The following is a 21,599-nucleotide window of genomic DNA, read 5'->3' on the forward strand; positions in this document are numbered from 1 at the left end:
TTTTTGACTTGTTCTGTCTTGTGCATAAACAGCTCTCTGAACTTATTTAACTACAATCTGATCGTTTTTCGTAGTGCAGAGATAAGTAGATAGTCAAAATATACGGAAATCTGTTCAGGTGAACAGAGCAAAGAGCACCGTGGCAACAACACCGATACCGGAAGTGACACAATACGTTACCTCAAAAGAACGAGGAGGAGGAGTCACACCTGAACCTTGAATAAACCGGTTTTCCAACAGTCTTGAAGGAGTTCCCAGAGATGTTGAGCACTTGTTGGCCCTTTTGCCTCGACTCTGCGACCCCTCGATTGGGTTTAGGTCAGGTGACTGTGGAGGCCAGGTCATCTGGCGCAGCACTCCATCACTCTCCTTCTTGGTCAAATAGCCCTTACACAGCCTGGTGTGTTTGGGGTCATTGTCCTGTTGAAAAGTAAATGATGAACTAAACGCGAACCGGACGGGATGGCATGTTGCTGCAGGATGCTGTGGTAGCCATGCTGGTTCAGTGTGCCTTCAATTTTGAATAAATCCCCAACAGTGTCACCAGCAAAGCACCCCCACATGATCACGCCTCCTCCTCCATGCCTCAAGGTGGGAACCATGCATGTAAAGAGCATCCCTTCACCTTTTCTGCGTCGCACAAGGACACGGTGGGTGGAACCAAAGATCTCAAATTTGGACTCATCAGACCAAAGCTCAGATTTCCACTGGTCTAATGTCCATTCCTTGTGCTTCTTGGCCCAAAAAAATCTCTTCTGCTTGTTGCATTCCTTAGAAGTGGTTTCTTAGCAGCTATTTGACCATAAATGCCTGATTCGCATAGTCTCCTTTGAACAGTTGATGTAGAGATGTGTCTGCTACTAGAACTCTGGGTGGCATTTAACTTGCGACATCTGAGGCTGGTGACTCGGATGAACTTATCCTCAGCAGCAGAGGTGATTCTTGGTCTTCCTTTCCTGGGGTGGTCCTCATGTGAGCCAGTTTCGTTGTAGCGCTTGATGGTTTTTTGACTGCACTTGGGGACACATTCAAAGTGTTAGCAATTTTGCGGACTGACTAGCCTTCAGTTCTTAAAGTACAGTGGTCCCTCGTTTATCGTGGGGGATACGTTCTAAAAATAACCCGCAATAAACGAAATCCGCAAAGTAAGTTTTACAATTATTATACATGTTTTAAGGCCATAAAACCCCTAACCACACACCTTTATACACCTTTTTACATGCATTTTGTACAGTACTCCCTGTACAAAACACATGTGCGGTTCTCCCTTAGCCAATTTAGGACGCAGAACACAATGCGCGTCCATACTGTACAGTACGCTGTAAAAAAAAAAAGCATGCAAAATTACACTAAAAAAATTCGTGAAACATGAGTCCGCGAAAGGTGAACCGTGTTATAGCGAGGGACGACTTTAATGATGGACTGTTGTTTCTCTTTACTTAGCTGATTGATTCTTGCCATAATATAAATTCTAACAGTTGTCAAATAGAGCTGTCAGCTGTGTAGCAACCTGACTTCTGCACAACACACCTGATGGTCCCAACCCCATTAAGAAGGCAAGATATTCCACAAATTAACCCTGACAAGGCATACCTATGAACTGAAGACCATTTCAGGTGACTACATTATGAAGCTCATCACATTCATTTGTTCACTACATAATTCCATATGTGTTCATTCATAGCTTTGATGTCTTCAGTGAGAATATGCAATGTAAATAGTCATAAAAATAAAGAAAAACCATTAAATGAGAAGGTGTGTCCAAACTTTTGACTGGTTGTGTATATATATATATATATATATATATATATATATATATATATAGATATATATAGAATATATATATATATATTAGGGCTGTCAACGATTAAAAAAAATTAACTAATTAATCGCAAAATTTCTGTAATTAATCGCGATTAATCGCGATTAATCTATCAATAAATGTATACATAAATTAAATGCATTTTTTCTGAGACTGAAGCTATAAGAATATTTTATTTATGTAAAATGATCAAATTAATGTAGAATAACACAGAGAAAGTTATTTAAATTCATTCATTTTATTGGCTTAAGGTGACATATGCACAGTGCTAATAGAAAAAAACCAGAATGAGAATAACTGACGATGCACACTCCTGTAGTGTAGACGGGGTGTTTTGCTTTGAGGTGATATGTTAAAGTCGTGTTACTAAATTTAGCTTAAATTTGGCTTTGCAAACTGTGCAAATTACCTTGTTTTTGTCCAACGAGCCGTCGGGCAACTTTTTAAAATGAAATGTTCCCCTAAAAGTCCGTCCTTATCCATCTTTCTGCCATAGACTCTCCTTTAGTTAAGATAGATCATAGACATATATACATAGACTCTCCTTTAGTTAGGATAGATCATAGACATATAGACTCTCCTTAGTTAGGATAGTCATAGACATATATACATAGACTCTCCTTAGTTAGGATAGATCATAGACATATAGACCTCCTTTAGTTGGATAGATCATAGACATATATACATAGACTCTCCTTTAGTTAGGATAGATCATAGACATATATACATAGACTCTCCTTTAGTTAGGATAGATCATAGACATATACATAGACGCCTCACTGAGCAGGTTGGTCCGTTGCTGCGATACGTTACCGCCACACGTGCGCCATATTGGATGTGGCAGATCTGTCCGTAAACTAATACAAGCAGGGCCGGTTTTAGCTATGGGCAATGTGGGCGACCGCCCAGGGCGCAGTCTCCGTGAGGGCTTTAAGTTAATGCCCCTTATACACCCATTCACACACACACTAATATATCTGGGAAACAAAGCTCTACTTTGCCACATCCAAAATGGCGGCTGCCACCGGAAGTAAACAAAACCGCGTTAATTGCGTTAATTTTTTTTAACGCGTTAATTTTGACAGCACTGATATATATATATATATATATATATATTATACACAATATTATACCCAAAGAGATACAATTGGAATTTGTATTTCTAGAGTAAAGAACAAGGTCATTGAAGTAGGGCAACTAAATATAGCAGTAGACACACACACAAGGGTCTGTGTCTGCCCTTTGAGTTAAAAAACACACATCCTAACATTACAAAAAATGTTGGATCCTTTTGATAAAACATATAATAATATGATATATATCCATCCATCAGTCAATTTTTGCTGCCTATCAAGGGCCAGATTGCAGTGGCAGCAGTAAAAGCACGGTAATTCAGATGTCCCTCTCTAACAATATTTTCCAGCTTCTCCCATGGGCTCCTGAGGCATTCCCAAACCAAAAAAAAATGATTTTAATACCCAGACAAGCACATAAAGGATGCTCAGCCAAAATATCAACAGAGATCCAGGAACTGATGCCAAATAAAAGCAGGACAAAAAACAAAATAAAGATTTAAGAACACGGTTATAGCAATAGCTATTTAAAAAGATCACAAAACAATATAATAATATAAAACAATTTGAAAAATAAACTAAGATTTACCCATCAGATCCAACTAGAGCAGAGTGAAAAGTCTACTGACTGTTACTGTGAAAGTTAATTCACAGAATGAACAAAATTTGTCTGTGGAGTCCCAACAGGTTGATTGAGTGATGAAAAGAAGGTGGGAGGTGATTCTGAAGGTAAGAGATAAAAACAGAGGCCATGCACAGCAACACACACAACAGAGACAGACAAGACAGACAGAAACACAAGGGATGATAAAACGATGGCAAAAGGCCCATCATGACATTGCCACTTAATCTCTGTCTCTGTCTCTGTCTCTCTCTCTCTGTCTCTCTCTCTCTCTCTCTCTCTCTCTCTCTCCCATAGTTTGTTCCCAGTTCTCTCGAGGTGTTTATGCCATCTTTGGCTTCTATGACAAGAAATCTGTAAACACCATCACATCCTTCTGTGAGACACTTCACGTCTCCTTCATCACACCGTCTTTCCCAGCAGAAGGCATGAATCACTTTGTGCTGCAGATGAGGCCGGACATCAAGGGACCACTAGTTTCCTTAGTAGAGTACTACAGATGGGAAAAGTTTGCCTATCTATATGACAGTGATAGAGGTAATGAAGTAATTATTTATCACATAAAGCATGTTATTTGTTGTTGCTTGACTTTTATCACTGTCTGTCAATCTCTTATTTGTTATCAACAGAGATGTATAAAGTACTGTATACTGAGTAAAGGAGTGGAGTAGAAGTACAAGTGCTATATCAAAAAACTGACTTGATCTACTCAAGTCAGTTTTTTGATATAGCACTTGAAGTGTTGAAGTTGAAGTGTTCATTAAACACCATACTTAAGTGAAAGTACTAAAGTATTCAAAATGTTTTGTACTTAAGTATTGCAAGTAGAAGTATGTAAAAAATTGCTACTCAAGTACTGAAAGTAAAAGTACAAGTAAAAGTACAAGTACTGTTGTTTATATTATTTCAAATATTTATTAAGGCACAACTTCTAATGTTACAGTGTTACAATGTTCATGGTAGAGTTCTGTGATTTCCCATGGTCTGTGAATGCGCCTGAATGAATGCAGAGCAAGGGGGCGGGGGAGCAGGTGAGAGAGCGCGCCTGGGTGAGTCAGGTGTATGACGTACGGCACACGAGCGAGGTTGATGTGTGAGACCGGGGCTGTTCTGTTGGTTTTTTGGCGTGGTTACGGCCGACAGTAACCGAGTCCTGTAACCAAACCGTTCAGCAATAAATGCAGTTTGTTCAATATCGCCTCGTCATTCATCACGCATCCGGCTGGACGCTACAATAGTAACGAGTAACGATTCAGCACATGAAAAATGTATCGGAGTAAAAGTATTAAATTCATCAAAAATATGTAGTGCAGTAAAATTGGAAGTTGGGGGAAAAAATAATACTCCAAAAAATTACAGATACTGCATTTTAGTACTTAAGTACAGTACTTAAGTAGTTCCACTTTGTTACTATACATCTCTGAGTACAGTACTTAAGTAGTTCCACTTCATTACTATACATCTCTGGTTATCAAGGCACGGGCAGTGTTGGACTGTTATGGATTCTTATATGACATCACTGCATCACAGTGATGTCATCACAGTGATAAAGTCCTTGACTTGTTATGTATTTGCTCAGACAAGTGTTTTTGATTTTTGTATAAAATATAAATTATCACCATCTTTTGATGTATTGATAACTATTGATATGATATAGAATTACACTGTAATTTTACATAATATTACACTATACACATATTACATGTTTACCTTCTGTGCTATCCTCCTCCTGCTATCCTTTACAGTAGAAAGAAAACATTCAAATTGAACTAATTATTTTGTGTGTTTGTGTGTGTAGGTCTTTCTACTCTTCAGGTCATACTGGACACTGCAGCAGAGAAAAAATGGGTTGTCACGGCAATAAATGTGGGAAACCTAAAAGATGAGAGGAAGGACGAAGCTTACCGTTCCCTGTTTCAGGTAATGATATTTTGTTCATACCAACATCGAGCATATTTAGAAACGTCAAGGTACACAAAGAACAGACACTGTTGTCAAAAGGATGGAGACAAATGGAAACAAATCTTATATTAGCATGATGTTTTGATTTGTATGAGGGTCTATTGCAGAAATCTGTCACTCTCGTCTCCAGGGATGTAGTGGTAAAAAAAGAAGTGGGTAAACTATACATTTTGGGATCGGGGGACCACGACGTTGTAAGGGCCAATTCATAGTCGACGCAAGCATGACGCAAGGAGGCTACGATGTGTATTTTATGAAACAACTTTTCTGACACATAGGATTGTGTGTGTATGAGTGTTTGTAAATGTGCATGTGTGTGTACTTGTATGTGTGTGAATGCATGTATGTATGTTTGTGTGTGACAAGGGTTCCCTGAGGTCTCTACTCTGTATCAGTCATAATTCGAGATACACAATACGCATGTTTGAGGTTTATTAAATCTTAATAAAGAGAAAAATAATGTCAGTGTGAAAGAAAGCAAAAAAAAGAACAATATCAAATAATCATTATAGCACTGAACTTAACTTTGTAGCTACCCATAGTCATAATGTCACTCACAACAGTGCCCACAGAGCCTCTTTGTCTGTTGGATATTTTAGTGTGCAGGGACGTGCACGTGGATCTGAAGCTGCCCTGTGATATGATAATTACCAAAAACTTTAGACTGCACTAACAACGCCATTGTCTGCCAGAAAGGTAGGCTAATTTGTTGGCACGAGTTAACAACCTAACGTTAGTTAGTGGCATGGTCCACAAACCAAAACGATGGGGAGTTTATCCTAAAAACGTGAAGTTTAGGATTCTTTTTGGACTCACTGTGTCGAGATATTTTGCTGGTCTCAGCTGGAAGATTGCTGCCTCGACGCTTTAGAAATCGCCTAATATCCATTTCACCATAACTTCACACACGTACGTAATCAGTAACATGCAAGGTGCTCTGTCTTGTGGATAGAAGCACTGTAGTTGGTAGCGAAGCTAATGTAAACGTGTGGATGAAATCTCGCAGTCTGCTGGCTCCCGCAAGAGGGCGAATTACTACGCGTATAGGCTACGCAGTGATAAAACCCACAAGAACTCATGCTTGCAGGATCTACTAGTTGTAGGCAATTGAAAAATAACGGGAAAGCGTTATTAATATCTGTAGTTTATAAAACAAGAGACATGCGTGCGTAAACTGTATGTAGAGGTGGATAAACTATGATTGAACGTGCGCAAACTGTATTTAGAGGTGCGTAAACTATATTTAGAGGTTCGTAAACGCTATTTCCAAAAATCTGGAGGTGGGTAAACGGCGTTTACGTGCGTTTACCCACCACTACATCCCTGCTCGTCTCCCAAAAGACCTTTATGGCTCAGGCAAACTTACGAGTCATGCCTGGCGTATTTTTATTTTTTTCTAATGAAGTCCTTCATTGAGTCCCTTACAAGTTTAATGCTGTCTTCACATTTCATGCAAGAAGCAGAAATCCAATCCAAAATATCCCTCTGTGTATGTCATTGCAGCTACTTTGATTATAATACTGTTCTCAAAATAGTGTCTGTCCAGATTTGACAAAGACGACCAATGTACTTACACTGTTCTGGTTAGGTTCAGTAAAAGACCAAAAGCTGCTTCGTTTTTTTGCCGTACAACTTGGGGCGTCATCTTATTATTGGTCTTCGTCTCTTCATCAATGGGGCAGCCAGGATATTACTGTGGAAGACAAAGAAGCCAAAAACCATTTTTCATTTATTTACGAAATGCATTTTATACACCTCTGAAGTTCAGAGAAAGACACTAGCCTAAAGAGACACCGTTTGAAGCATTTTCCCCCTAAAAGTTGTGATTGTTAATTGCCTTGGCTGCTCACTGGTGCAGTTTCTTGAGAGGTGAGCAGTGGGATTGTGTCTTACACAATTAAGTGAGATCACACAGTTCTCAGTGCAAGGCTTGCAAAACATTGTTGAATCTTCTGTTCTGAATTTCGATGTGCCAGCATGAAACAAATCGTTGGGAACTTATTATTGTTTATCACCTTTGCTGCAGGTGGCAATCGGGGTTGATTTATGCACATTTAAAGGGCACAGTCGTTAGTGTTCTCTTATTAACTTTTACAACTGGTTAAAGTATGCCACAGGTAGCTTAGCTAAATATGATTCTAATTAATCAGAAACACAATCTTAATCTACAGTTAAATGACTGCAGAAATAGCTAAGGCACCACACAACTTAGGCAAAATTTTATTGTGATAGACAAAAGGCAGGGACATTAGTGCACTTGAGCACTGCATTAAGGTGATTTGATGTTGAATACTGTTAAATATTTTTGTGTTTTTTAGGACTTGGAGATCCGTAAGGAGCGACGCATTATCTTGGACTGTGAACAAGATAAAGTCAAAGACATCATGGAACAGGTGGACTACTACTAATATAACAAATATATACAAATATAAGAAAGCAATTTCTACTCTATTCACCTGCTACTGATCCGTCCTCTGCAGTATATCATCTGCATAGTATTTCCAGATGTTCTCAGCTCAGTTCCACCGGGCATGGCTCTGCAAGTTCCGGCTGGGCAGTTGGACAATGATTGTAAATTCACCCGAAGTGCCGCAGCACATTTCAGAAGCATCCCAGAGGCAGCTTTTTCACGAGACATCCGGCTGTTCTATTTTTAGCAAACACAGATATTAACAAAGACGATAACCATTAAAGCGAAAAACTTTTTCTGGACACTGTAAGGAGTGTAAAATTCACAAACACTAACATTAGCTAATAACATAACTCTAAAGTGCTATGCTAGTCCTTTGTTTTTCCAGCTTTGTTAAATTCCACACCTAGATTTTCCTTTATGTATGTCCTTATACATATAACCTACTTATTAATTTTCTTAAAAATCCAGAATTGAATCAATCAATTAAATTTAAACTGAAAAAAAAAAAAAACAACTTATAATAACACATTTTTATTTTGAATACATTGTTGTATTTTGGTCAAAATGTATCCTTCAGTTTCATTTTTGTTTTTCAATTTTATTTTCTTATTTTAAATTTTCACAACTTATGGTCTGGAATTGGCTCCATATTGGTGAGGCATGAACCTGCGTGGAGAATAGACTAAAACAGCTTTGTGGCTGTGATGTCATAGAGCTGTGCCCAGTAGAATCCACCAGGACTGCTTCAGCATGCTGCTTGTAATGTCACCTACACACTATATGTGTATGTCTATATGTCTTTTTGTATTGCATAACAAACAGAAATATACTCTGTTATGGAATTTTCTATCCTTAGGTTATCCTTGGGTGGGCCTTGAGGTCCTCAACAGTATTAATTGTTTTGGTTGAGAATAGTAGGTGCCAGTCTATCTCAACACTGTGGTGGCCAGGCTCAAAGAGACCTATTGCTGCCTTCATAGTCATAATAGATAGCTTGCCGTTGACATTCCAATCTGCATAAACAGACTACAGTGTCTCCAGACTAGAATATGCTGACAATAACACCTGCTTGGGTAAAAACATTCTCTTTGGCTAATTCTGGGCGTATAGTATTTGTGGTGTTATTGTGGGGTTTAAAGTCTGACTACCAGCATGAGTTGGGCAGAATGTGAGGCCGACTCAGGCACTTCTGATGTACTATGAGAGTGTCTCCTTGATCAAGCGACAATAAATATTACAGCATAAGACATCAGAGGCTCCTGAACACTTTCTTCCCTCCTGACCTCACCATTGACCTTTGACTTAAGCAATTTCTCCACAACACACTATTCTCCAGAATTCCGTTTAAGGCTTGAGAAAAACTATCCTACATGAACAAAAAATCTTTTAATTCATGGAAGGTAGACCATTTAGAGATGCATGTTTTTCACACTATTGCCATTAAACAGCAATGATTTAGATTTTCATGAGTTTTTATTTGTTGTTTATTATTGATACAATTTGTACTCTTTTTTCCCATCAGGTGATCACTATAGGCAGACATGTGAAGGGATACCACTATATCATCGCTAACTTGGTGCGTCACTGTCTCTGGTTCAGCCTGACACAATGCTGCTTATGTATGGCAACTTTGATGATCTGACAATGGGTGACTGTTGGATGACTGCTGGAGTAGTGGTTCCTCAGTTGGGTCAATCAGCACATTTTGGGCACTTGCTCCCCCCCACCCATCCTGTTGCACATAAAGCACGTATCTCTAGCTTAACCTTACAGATGTAGCAACTTAAAAGTTCCCGTGTTTCCGTGACGGAACCGTGACGGGACCGTGGCTGGTCCGTCACAGGTCCGTCACAGGTCCTTGGCTGGTGCGTGACCGAAATGTAATCCCCCGCGATGACGTAGTCAGTGAGGCCCCGACTGGAAACGCCCCTAAGCAGTCTGTTTGAAAACCAGCTGCAATGCCTCATTTGTCCACGGGGAGGAGCAGTGATGTTCCGCTCTCACCGTCGACTGTCTAAAGACACATCTGAACAGATACGCCGGGGTGAGCTGATCAGCGGATCAGCGGATCAGTTGATGGAAAAAAAAAAAGTTGTGATAAGATAACAGTGAGGCAGCAACAAGAACATGCCAACATAAACGCGTTATTAAAGAAAACTCCGCTCGTAACGTCCGTAACATAGCCTAGATGTTGTTGATTTAAACAGTGACCATAGGCTAAATGGTATAAAGCGCAAATCGAAAGAATTACGGGTGAATCAAGTATGAAATAAGTCAAGTATTTTTGGTTTTAATAGTTTGCAGTATAAGCTTACGAAACCATCAAACATATATTTAGGCATTCCATGAGAAACACTTTATTCGCAGGAGGCTAAGCCAGGCACAAAACAGGAGCTCGTCGGGACATACCGTTTTGGCAAAGGAGAGTCACCGTGGACTTTTGCAACAGACTTCTCTCTGGACTTTTAAAAAGCTGTGCCGTGTATTATTATAATGGAGGGAGGCATAGTGGAAAATAAACAGTGGTGTCCATGTGAATAAAAACATAACATATATACTGCAAACTTTATTAAGACCAAACTACTTCACTTATTTCATACATATGTAACGGGCTGTGTATACACTGTGGGCTGTTGAGTTGTGTTCAGTAAGTTAGGCTGCCGTGTATGGGGTGACGCCTGGGGGGTGGCGTTGTTAGAGGCTGTGAAGCCTGTCAGTCATGGCAGTTGCCATGGCGATGAGGGGCACGAATAGCTAATGTGTTAATGTTTTATGCTGCTGTGCTTGCCTGGTTTTATGTTTTTTTTTGCTTTGGCTACGGCCACAGGAGCTGTGTTCCAGATAGGAATAAAGTCCAGCAAAACCAGTTGCTTCGTAGTTTCATTGTTCCGGGTCACTACAATATTCTTTCCATTTACGCCATTTAGCCTATGGAATGGACGAAAATGAAAAGGAGTCATTCATGTTCATGAACACACTCAAATCACAAGGCTACTGTTAGTATGCAAGTACTCAAACAGCTTGCATTCTCCGTTGTGATCTGTGACACTGGGAGACCAAATAGCCCATCAAGTGCAAACAGTGAGATGCTAATGAGGTTTGTATGGTTTACCTGGCCTAAAGCGTTGCACTACAGTAAATACCTGCATAAACAAGGGCTTCCTGCAGCTCTATGTGCGCACAATAACAACGAGCCCTCCCCTCCAAATAAACTGTTAATTAAAAATAAACCATCGCTTGTATCTGCAGGTCTGACACACGGCCTGGCAGCCCTGAGACGTCCGACCGTTTTTTGTAACTTTTTTAAGGTTAGTTGTTGTTTACATGCAGATAAGCGGAGGAGAGAGGCGCGAACACAAAGAAGAGACGCTCCTGTAATTATTGCAAAGACTAGTGGTGGCCATAGATTAATGCGCAATCGAACAGCTGATTGCGCCCAATGCCGGCCGGCATTAGCGCGATCAGCGTTTCCCAGAGTAAACAAAGGCAGCTGTCCATGGTGGAAGCGGCATTAAAAACATCAACCAAGAAAAAACCATGAGAAAAACACGACAAAAGCACAAAACTCTCTAAACTGCTATAGAGATCAGGACTCCACGGAGTTACAGTGAAGAAAACAAAAACGAACAAAAGAGAAAAAAGTCAAAAAGTAAAAAAGCGACCTGAGAGGCTGGAACAGCTTTGCGAATAGATTAATGGTGATATTTTTTTTATCGCCTGATAAGAGTCTCACGTTAACGCAGATAACAGCCCACCACTAGTAAAGACAGAACAGACTAGATGTTGTTGATTTGGTGAATGCTGACATGTTAGATATAAACACCTTAAATTTAATTTCAATTCATGTACACGCTCAAATCATACGGCTACTGTACAGTATGCAGTAGTCAAACCAGCTGCATTTTCCGCTCTGTGATCTGTGACACTGGGAGACCAATAAGCCTGTTACTGTAAGTGCAAACAAAAGGTTGAGCAACGAGAATGCTAACGAGGTGTGTAAGCTACGTCATCTCCAGGTAGAACAACTGTAAATAAGTTCTGTGAGAGAAGCGCCATCTCCTGGTCATACCCTGTAATCACATGAGTGGGTGGAGTTACAGTAAAAAATAGACACGTCCAGGAGAAGGAGGGGGGTCTCTCCATTCACGGGACTTGGCAGGGAGCCAGCTGGAACTCAGCTGGAAGACGGCTGCCATTCAGCTGGCGTTCAGCTTGAACGGGAACTTTTAAGTTGCTACTACTGTATGTACTCAGCATGCATGTACTGGTCGAATTTAATCGGTAGCTTTGCTAATGTTAACAAAACAAGCCATAGCTAAGTAGAATATAATACAGTGATCCCTCGCTATATCGCGGTTCACTTTTCGCGGACTCGCTGTTTCGCGGATTTTTTTCAGTGTCATTTTGCATGCTTTTTTTTTTTTTTTTACAGCGTACTGTACAGTATGAACGCGCATTGTGTTCTGCGTCCTGTTTAAGGGAGTACTGTACAAAATGTGTGTAAAAGGGTGTATAAAAGTGTGTGGTTAGGGGTTTTACAGCCTTAAAACATGTATAATAATTGTAAAACTCACTTTGCGGATTTTGTTTATTGCGGGTTATTTTTGGAACGTATCCCCCGCGATAAACGAGGGTTCACTGTATATATAAAATAAGCTTGTATTATTCCTACTAATGTTCCAAGCTTGTAATGTTGGTTGTTCTGTTGTTGATCTTGCTAAGAATCCAATGGAAGCAACAATAGTAACAGCAACAGTTCTGTACTGTCTTAATAGAAAAAAGATAAAAACAAACATACAAACAAAAGTAGAAGTTGTTGGCATGTTAACCATCAATTTCTTTTCACTCGGATATAGTTTAACACGTTTCTGGAATACATGACTTGCATGCTCCCAGGCTTTATTAGATCCTGGCACGGAATAAAAGATGACAAACATATCCACAAAAGGGTCTTCAGTGTTTTTCATATTTTCTTCATGTTGTTGATTTTATTCCAGGGATTTGTAGATGGCGACCTCTCTAAAATCCAGTACGGAGGTGCCAATGTGTCTGGCTTTCAGATAGTAGATTTTGATGATCCTGTGGTAGCTAAGTTTGACCAACAATGGGAGGCCCTGGAAGAGAAGGAGTATCCTGGAGCTGATACACGGATCAGAGTAAGATTTGCACATTCAACATTAGTTTATAAGATAGTTTCAGTTAGCAATATTACCCAAATCCTCCTCACACAGCATATTACTTTCAATCTAAGTAATATAATCACGCTAATATTGTATTTTATAATCAAATTTTTATAATCTGACTCAACTTCATCATGTATTATGTCCAGTACAGTCTCTATTAGGTAATATTTTGTTGTGCAGGACTTTGTGGCATTTGAAATTTTTATACTCTTTGCTTATTTGTGGTGAAGGCCACCAGTGCTCCAGCTACTTGACCTTGAAATTCTCTTTGCCTGTGTGTGATATTTTGGTACCGAGGGCAGAATGCACAATGTACAGGTGGGATAAGAGACACAAACAAGTGGATGTGACAGGATCCAAACAGCAGGCTGAATAAGGATTGTGTTTCAACACGGTATCTTAGCTGTGGGATTTTTGAGGTCATAATGTTTCTGTGTCTTTCAGTATACATCAGCCCTTACCTATGATGCTGTCCATGTGATGACTGAGGCATTCCGCTTCCTTCACAAGCAGAGAATAGACATGAGTCGTCGTGGCAACAGTGGGGACTGTTTGGCCAATCCAGCAGTGCCCTGGGCACAGGGGGTAGAGATTGAACGTGCCCTCAAACAGGTAAACATGAATTATCAGATCCCTCTTTCCCAGTTCTATTATGTTAATTATGTTAGGGGTTAGCCCTCTGACACTAAAGTAACACTGATTGCTGTTGGAAAGGCCAGACTTCCAGGATGTAAAAATTGTTTAGCCCTGGCTGTAAGCGGCCCTCTCATTTGTATGAATTGGGCTACTGTGTTGGCTCAGCAGGGGTGGCAGTGCAGAGGTCATACAGCAACTGTATGTCTTGACAGGGAGTGCCAGAGGGAGTACACCAATGATTCTGTCATTATTCCCTCTCCACCTTGACACTAGGTGGGTCTCATCCTTCTCTAGTCTAGTCTAGTGTAGCTTGTTTTCCAGAATGCCCCTTGCTGACCATGTTCTCCCACAAGATGGACAACTTGTTGCTAAAAGCCTCTGGGCTATAAAGCAATAGTAGTAGAAGGCATGTTCTCTCCACTGTGGATGAGGTCCTCCTGGGATCTAAGGACTAAAGGTTGGATGTCAAAGGGGGGAAGTAGGTTGCAGATTTCCAGTTGCATTATATATTGTTGAAACTGGTGAGCCTAAACTGCTTAGCCTTGCTGCTTATGGTTGAAGTAAATTCATTGTAAATGTGCTAAACGTGTCCTAATGGACCATTTTAAACTTTACTTTATAAGTAAAGCTGCATTAGGAGCGGATTCGGCGCTGCACCAAAGTAGGTTGCAAAGGATCATTTGCTTGAATCAAACCTTGATAAGAGTAAGTGCACCTGGTTCACTGCCAATGACAATAAAAAGCACCGTTTTGAAGCTGAAAATATGTGCTGCTGGCTGCCGCCATGTTGGGTGTACTGCCTAATGCTATCAATATATTCACTACATATTTAAGATAAAACATAGAATTCATGTCTGTATCTATATCTAAATTAAAAAAAATTGTGTTTGTATAGGTGCGTGTAGATGGTTTAACTGGTAACATTCAGTTTGACCAGTATGGGAAGAGAATCAACTACTCAGTGACAATCATGGAGCTGAAGAACAATGGACCTGTAAAGGTAACTGAAGAATGACTTCCACCATGCCATCATGAATGCAATGATAGTATGAAGCTATGTGGATATGTAATGGGTCTGTGTGTGTGTGTGTGTGTGTGTGTGTTTGTGTTCTTAGATTGGCTATTGGAATGAGGTGGATAAGATGGTAGTGACCAAGTCAGACCTTTACCCTAATGACACCATGGGAATGGAAAACAAGACAGTCATTGTTACAACTATACTGGTAATTGACAAACTAATGCAGTGACATCGTCACTATGGCAACTAATGTGAATGTGCAGGCCAAGTGAAAAAAACATCCAGTAATTTGTCACAGTAATGAAGTTAAACATGCTGTTTGGCCTGAAAGAATTTAGCATATTTTCTCTCAGTTAAAAAAAAAAAAAGTAACATAAATGTTATATAAAAGAAAATGCCCTTATGATCTGCAAAAAGAATATTCTATTCATATTTAACAGGCTCACCCTCTTGTTCAAAGTGTATAGTAGAACCTATGGTAAGACTCGTGAAAGCCCTATCTGGAGCCAGTGTTTTGGGCCGTTTTGGGCTACAGTAGAAATATAGTGAACTCCATGGAAAAGGACCCACAGCGTCTGTAGATATAAAGGACTCCTAGTAACACAGATTCTTATTTTTAGATAATTCTACACTTAATGTTTAATGCCACTTTGATATAAAGTGGTATGCTGCATTATACAACTTGATAGTAAGTTAAATTGTTATGGGAGGTTAAGGTGAGCAATAGCAGACTCAAAGATGCAAACACAAAGCAGAGACAGCCAGAAACACAAGGGAAGAGAAACAAGTGGATGAATAAATGCAAAGGCTGTGTGCGTGTGTGTGCATTTGTGTAGGAAGCCCCCTACGTGATGCTCAAGAAGAATGCTGAGTTGTTTCAAGACAATGACCGTTATGAAGGTATGTGTATATGCTGTACTTTAACAAAGCTCAATATATTGTTTGAAATGGTAAATGGTACTTATATCGGCCCTTTCTAGTCTTCCAACCACTCAAGGCACTTTAACACTGCATATCTCATTCACCCATTCAAATACATTCATACACTAATGGCACTGGCCATGCAAGGTGGTGCCAACTCATCAGCTCATCCGTTTTTGCGAGCTAACCATTCATACATTCAAACACTGATGGCACAGACTTTGAGAGCAATTTGGGGTTCAGTATCTCATTTCCAAGGTTTATCAGATCATCTGATCAGTGGATGACATGCTCTACCTCTTAAGCCACAGCCCACAATTTAATATCTTCTACGTTACGTATAAGTAAATAATACATTCTTGTATTTATGTATGCATTTATTAAAGCTACACAAAAGGTGCTCTATAGTCATGCTCTATAGTCAGCTTCCTTTGTGCATGTACTGTACTGATGCTAGGTTACTGCGTTGACCTGGCTGCGGAAATTGCAAAGCACTGTGGTATACGCTACCAACTAAGGATTGTGGGAGATGGCAAATACGGAGCAAGAGATGCAGAAACTAAGATCTGGAACGGTATGGTCGGAGAGCTGGTGTATGGGGTAAGATCTAAAATACACACACATACCATAATAGTAATTCCTCCATTGGATCAACCAAGGAAATTCCACTTGACATTAAACCAAGTTAGACTAGGCTTTATAGTTTTGTGATAATTTGATGTAACCCAAACAAACCATTTTCCATTAATTATTCCTTGTTGGGCTGGAACCCCAGTGGCTATGGCCATGTTCTTGAAATGACACATGAACAAGGCGGTGAAAAAAGTAGAAAGTTGGTCAGGTGGATTATATAGTAAATATGTGAAATGTGTACAGTAGATGAATGGGTAAGATAGGTGATGACTACATACATGGATAGGTGTGTGGAAAAGCAGGTTAATACTTCCAATAATGCAACTGGCAGACTGTGGTTAAATAACAGTCAGAGTCAGTTAAAACACCTAGTTTACATATGCCCTGATATGCATTTCACTGATTTACCGTAATTTCCATAGATTACTAGTTACAGTGAGTTTTAAGAACACTGAACAAATTAAATATATGTTTCTGTACATATTGAAGATTTTGACATGTTTTCCACTACATAATTATATTATATTTTTATTTGGCATCACAACTTTAACAGTAATACAATAAAAGAGTAAACTTAAATAACATAAATCAAATGTAGCAGGGTCTGTACGTCAGCAACATCGACAATAAAAGACAAGGGGTGACAAGAATGAGAATTTGGGCCAGATTTTTTATAGATGACCCTCCACTGTCTGTCTATTATCTTGACAAATACAGCCTCCTAATGGATGGTTATTGTATGTTTCTTTGTTCTCTTTCCAACAGCCAACTCAAGAGCTATGAATACATTATACTGTCAAAAATTTTCTGTTTTTGTCTCTCCATCAGAAAGCAGATATAGCTGTTGCTCCTCTGACGATTACTCTTGTTCGTGAAGAGGTGATAGACTTCTCCAAACCCTTCATGTCTTTGGGAATCTCCATCATGATCAAAAAGCCACAGAAATCCAAACCAGGAGTCTTTTCCTTTCTGGACCCACTGGCCTATGAAATCTGGATGTGCATTGTCTTTGCCTATATAGGAGTTAGTGTTGTGCTCTTTCTGGTAAGTCAGTGTTTATGTTGATTCATAGTTTTATTCTCACCAGAACTCTAGGATACTATACTGCTCTCATGGCTGTCAGAGTTCTTAATGTGTTGTGGCTGTAGTTAAGCCTAAAAACAGTATACAGATCCTAGCAATGCACATAACGAGTGAAGACATCTGATTACAACCAGTGTATGTCTTCTATCACATGGATGTGAAATTATAGAAATCAAAATGTTACTGAATCGCCTAAGAGTCTGGACTTCCAAACCATAACATCCAATACTCCAAATGAGATCTACTGTATAAGCAAGACTGTCACATCTAACCTTGATCTAATTAGATCAACATTTATATATTTCAATTCTGTAGTGTGCATTGCCCACTTAAATCCAAGGCATCTGAGAATTCCTAACTTAAGATTCTGCTTGAATCAAAATTATACTTCCAAAACCAAATACCACTCAAGGTCTACCTACTTGCTTTTACAGAGCTTTTGTTTCTTCTCAAAGTCCTCACTAGTGTATAGAAAAGAAAGTAAGTAATGTAAAGTACGAAAGTAAAAGAAATGTCCTACAGAAAGAGATGAAAATCAGCAAATTTTGAGCTAAAGTCAGTCATCCCAACAGTCTCCTTCTCGGGCAGTAAGAGCCGACTAGGTCCCACTGTTAACCAATGATGATTATGTAATGTGATTTCAGAATTTGGACTCAGTGACTCTAACTTCCCACAGCGGTGTTGAAGGTCTTTGGAAACTTTATGAGTGAAATAATTGATGAATTTATATGTAGAAAAGTCATCATTATCTGCCCAGTCCTCCATACCGACACTACTGTGAACTAGTGATGTATCAGTCGCGAACGAGCCGGTTCAAAGAGCCAGGCTGTTTTAAGTGAATAATGGAAGCCCCTTCCTTTTCTTTTCTTTTTTTTTGTAAAGTAATACAGTGCACTATGAGTGATCCATGCATGCATTCATTCACTTAATGTCATATGCATGTTGTGCAACCAAACACATAAGGGATACCACCAAGCAGGGAGGGGTGGTGTTCCAGCATAGCAGCGTTCATTGGTTCACAGACTGTTGTTTGTAAATGCAATGACAGTTGGCTACAGCAATTTATTGATATTAGAAAATGCAATTTTTACTTTTGAATACTTCAGTACAAAGGATGTTTTGAATAATTAAAGTGATATACTGTATGTGTACGCATAAAATCATAAGTCAAAACAGCGCTAAAATTGGCTGCATTATAAGTGGTGACATGATGAGCTGTTTGGGAGTCAAAAGAGCTGGCTCGTCTTGGTGAGCTGAGTCAAATGATCTGGCTCACAAAAAAAAACTGAACTTCCCATCACTACTGTGAACTCTGTCCCTGAAAACAGCCTCCGCCTCCCGCAGTGAGAGCCGGGTAGGTCCGTAGCATTTACAATGAGTTTGTCACTTTCCACTATGCATGATCCATGAGATTAAAAAGGAAGGTATGATATTTTTTGATTCACAGAGGAAATCAGGTGGAAACCCACTGAAAAAACAAAACAAAACGGGTCCTTTTGGCCTCTAAATGTTTCTATCTTTCAAATCATCTCCTATATTTACAATGTTTTACCACGTGTCTGCTCATGGAGCTTCTTGGGTCAGGCAGAATCTAACATTCACTTCATTAATCCACTTTATATGCTTCCATGGCTGTAGTATCTGGGAACCCAGAGCTTTGGTATGAGCCGTGTATCAAGTTATTGGTTTGTGTCTGATGGTTTGAGACACTGGGGACTGGTCTTGAGAAATAGACAGTGAAATGAAGTTATTTCCTGATTGTTTTACAGTAATTAAGATGTGATGGTGTCTGATCAATTTTGAAGGAGTAACATTTTCTTCTATTCTTGATTTTTTAGGTAGACAGCTTTGTTTATTTTTGTCAAGGAAGTTTTTATTACTTTACATTCACAGATAGAGACCTGGAGATATCAAAATGTTATATCACCAGAAATGTTTCATGCTTTTGTTTTATACTTTGCAGTATACAACAGTTATCACACCTTTGTCTGCCTGCAAGAGCTTTTTCCCAGATGTGCATAATAGTAAGGGCATTTTAGCAGATATTTGACCAATCTGGGAACTAAATCCTTACCAAGAAATTTCTTCACAATTGTGTTTAGGAAGGTGTTTAATATCATGTCTTAAAATGTTGAAATTCAACTCCTGTGGGAAACCTCCTAAAAAATTGCTCAAAGTTGGGGTACCTGTAACCGATTTTTGAAAAATCGACAATGTTAAATTTGGCTTTAAGTAACTTGTGAGGGGTCAAACTAGGGGTTTTTCATGATTCTGAGTTGATTGCAAGCATTAGTTTTTCACCAAAACCACTCCTTAGTGCAAAAACAACCACCCCCACTTTTCCCACTCACTGGATTTTCAGTCATTATTCATGAATAAATGGTTCCAAACCCCCCATCATTCCACAGTTGGGTGGATTTCACCTGCTAAAGTCCTACCTTGGATCCTTGGGTAATATCATGGAGGATTCTAGACTACTAGAGCTGATCCAGCTGATCTATCCAGAGAGTACGACAGCCAACCACATCCTGGATGGAGAGCCAAGACACTGCAAGTATCTCAGGTAACTGTTGGCAACCTCCTGCCAACTCTGACCTTGTTCCCCCTTCACCATGTAGAGAAGCCATCCACCATCAACCAGAAGAGTAGAGGAGGGTTGGTTAGTGAGGTCAAGCGGATCAGTTAAATCCTTCAGGCTAGTCTTGGTAAAGCCTGCCTTGTTTGCCTTGTTCATTTTCTGATTTTTGTTGCTGAACAGGGGCAACGGGAAGGAAGTCAGCTCATACTGTAAGCTCGTCTCAACTGTCATAGCCCGTTGGGCCAAAATGATGTCAGTTGAACAACTTGAGTGAGTCAATGTGAATCTTCTTTTCATTGACCTTGGGAATCTTTCTGAGTGATGAAAGGGCTTGTACCTTCAGCTTCACCTCCATGGTCGATGTGGCTGACCGTCCATCCAGCTTTATCTGCATCTCCCTCCCTACTTTAGCTGTTCTGCATTAACTGGGTCATCTCTTGTGCTTGTGAATCCTGTTGAGAAAGACACAAGCAACTCCTTATCTTGATCTTGGTCAAATGGGTTGATCTCCTCAAACCATTTGAGGACAAGTTCAATCGGTTCAGCATCTCGCTTCATTTGTGTTTTGGCAAGGTCTCTGTGGAGTGGACAGTGTTTCTTGACACCTTCCTCCATGTGCTGGTTGACACTGGAGAAGTGGTTGAGGGTAAGCACCCAGTACCTGTGACAAGAATCACTATTTTCTCATCCTCCCTCTGCTCAGTCCACCTTCTGACTTGGCTGCCTTCATTAATATCTTCCCATGGGCAGTAAAGCTTTTAAAGGTTTCCTTGTAAGCAGGCAAAGTTTCGAGTTGCTTCATGAGTTGACAGTACAGCCGTGCCCCCTTGGCGTATTGATGATGCCCCGCAGCTGCAAAGATGTCTAGCATCCTAGTGACAATGCAGGACAGGTGCCCATTGTGGTCTGCAAGCCGTTGAGTTCTGATGAAGATCTTGATGACATCTACAATGTAGTAGTACTGCACCTAGAGTGCAGGCGTTCTTCCGCCTTTGGCAAGTCTTTTGAAGATTTCTTCAAACCTCCGTTCAAACACTACAACAACTGGATCTGTGTGTCTGGCTCCCATTTTCCCATCAGCTACCTTCTCCATCAAGGTCTTCATTTCACCAAGCCCCTCCTCAGTGAAGGCATGTTTCATGATGTGCTGATAGTGTCAGGCCCAGAACAAAGCGGCAGACTCAGACGCGGAATTGGCAGGTTGGAAGAAACTTTTATTGTTTCCGGGCTGCTGGAGCACAGTCTACAAAAAATTACAACAAAAATGGCTACACTGACCAGAACTCTAATTAACTAAAAATCTGCTACTCTCAAACACTAAACTAGAAAGAAAAAACGCTTCACCAAAATGGGAAGGAATAACCTAACTAAAATTTATCAAACAAAAACACTCAAAATGAGGAGGAAACAGAACTGATCAAACAAAAACACTCACTCAAAATGAGGAGGAAACTATCTATATCTATGACCTAATCTTTTCTAAACTGGCTTGAAACAAAAACGATCCCGGAGGATGAAAAACTTTATCAAAAGGAAAGAAGCAAGCAAACAGAAAACAATCCCGCAGGACGAAAACAGGCTACAAAATCCTATCTATACTTAACTTGTGGCTGTGAAACTTACAGAGCAAGAAACGTGGAACAGGCTTGGAGACA

General features: G+C 39.9%; 1 protein-coding gene across 1 annotated transcript in view; it reads left to right on the forward strand.

Moving 5' to 3' along the window:
- The first annotated feature begins 3,852 nt into the window (after window positions 1–3,852).
- The window catches only part of LOC104936473 (glutamate receptor 2-like), a 37,074-nt gene continuing 19,327 nt past the window's right edge, over window positions 3,853–21,599 (forward strand). Inside the window, exons 1-11 of the mRNA XM_027282599.1 lie at window positions 3,853–4,054; window positions 5,316–5,437; window positions 7,798–7,872; window positions 9,415–9,468; window positions 12,890–13,048; window positions 13,520–13,687; window positions 14,607–14,711; window positions 14,827–14,934; window positions 15,566–15,629; window positions 16,108–16,250; window positions 17,112–17,327. Of these exons, the coding sequence (XP_027138400.1) occupies window positions 3,946–4,054; window positions 5,316–5,437; window positions 7,798–7,872; window positions 9,415–9,468; window positions 12,890–13,048; window positions 13,520–13,687; window positions 14,607–14,711; window positions 14,827–14,934; window positions 15,566–15,629; window positions 16,108–16,250; window positions 17,112–17,327 (1,323 nt within the window). The 5' untranslated portion in view covers window positions 3,853–3,945. The remainder of the gene's footprint in view (window positions 4,055–5,315; window positions 5,438–7,797; window positions 7,873–9,414; window positions 9,469–12,889; window positions 13,049–13,519; window positions 13,688–14,606; window positions 14,712–14,826; window positions 14,935–15,565; window positions 15,630–16,107; window positions 16,251–17,111; window positions 17,328–21,599) is intronic.

The sequence above is a fragment of the Larimichthys crocea genome, chromosome X, assembly GCF_000972845.2.
Source record: "Larimichthys crocea isolate SSNF chromosome X, L_crocea_2.0, whole genome shotgun sequence".
NCBI classification, from domain to species: Eukaryota; Metazoa; Chordata; class Actinopteri; family Sciaenidae; genus Larimichthys; species Larimichthys crocea.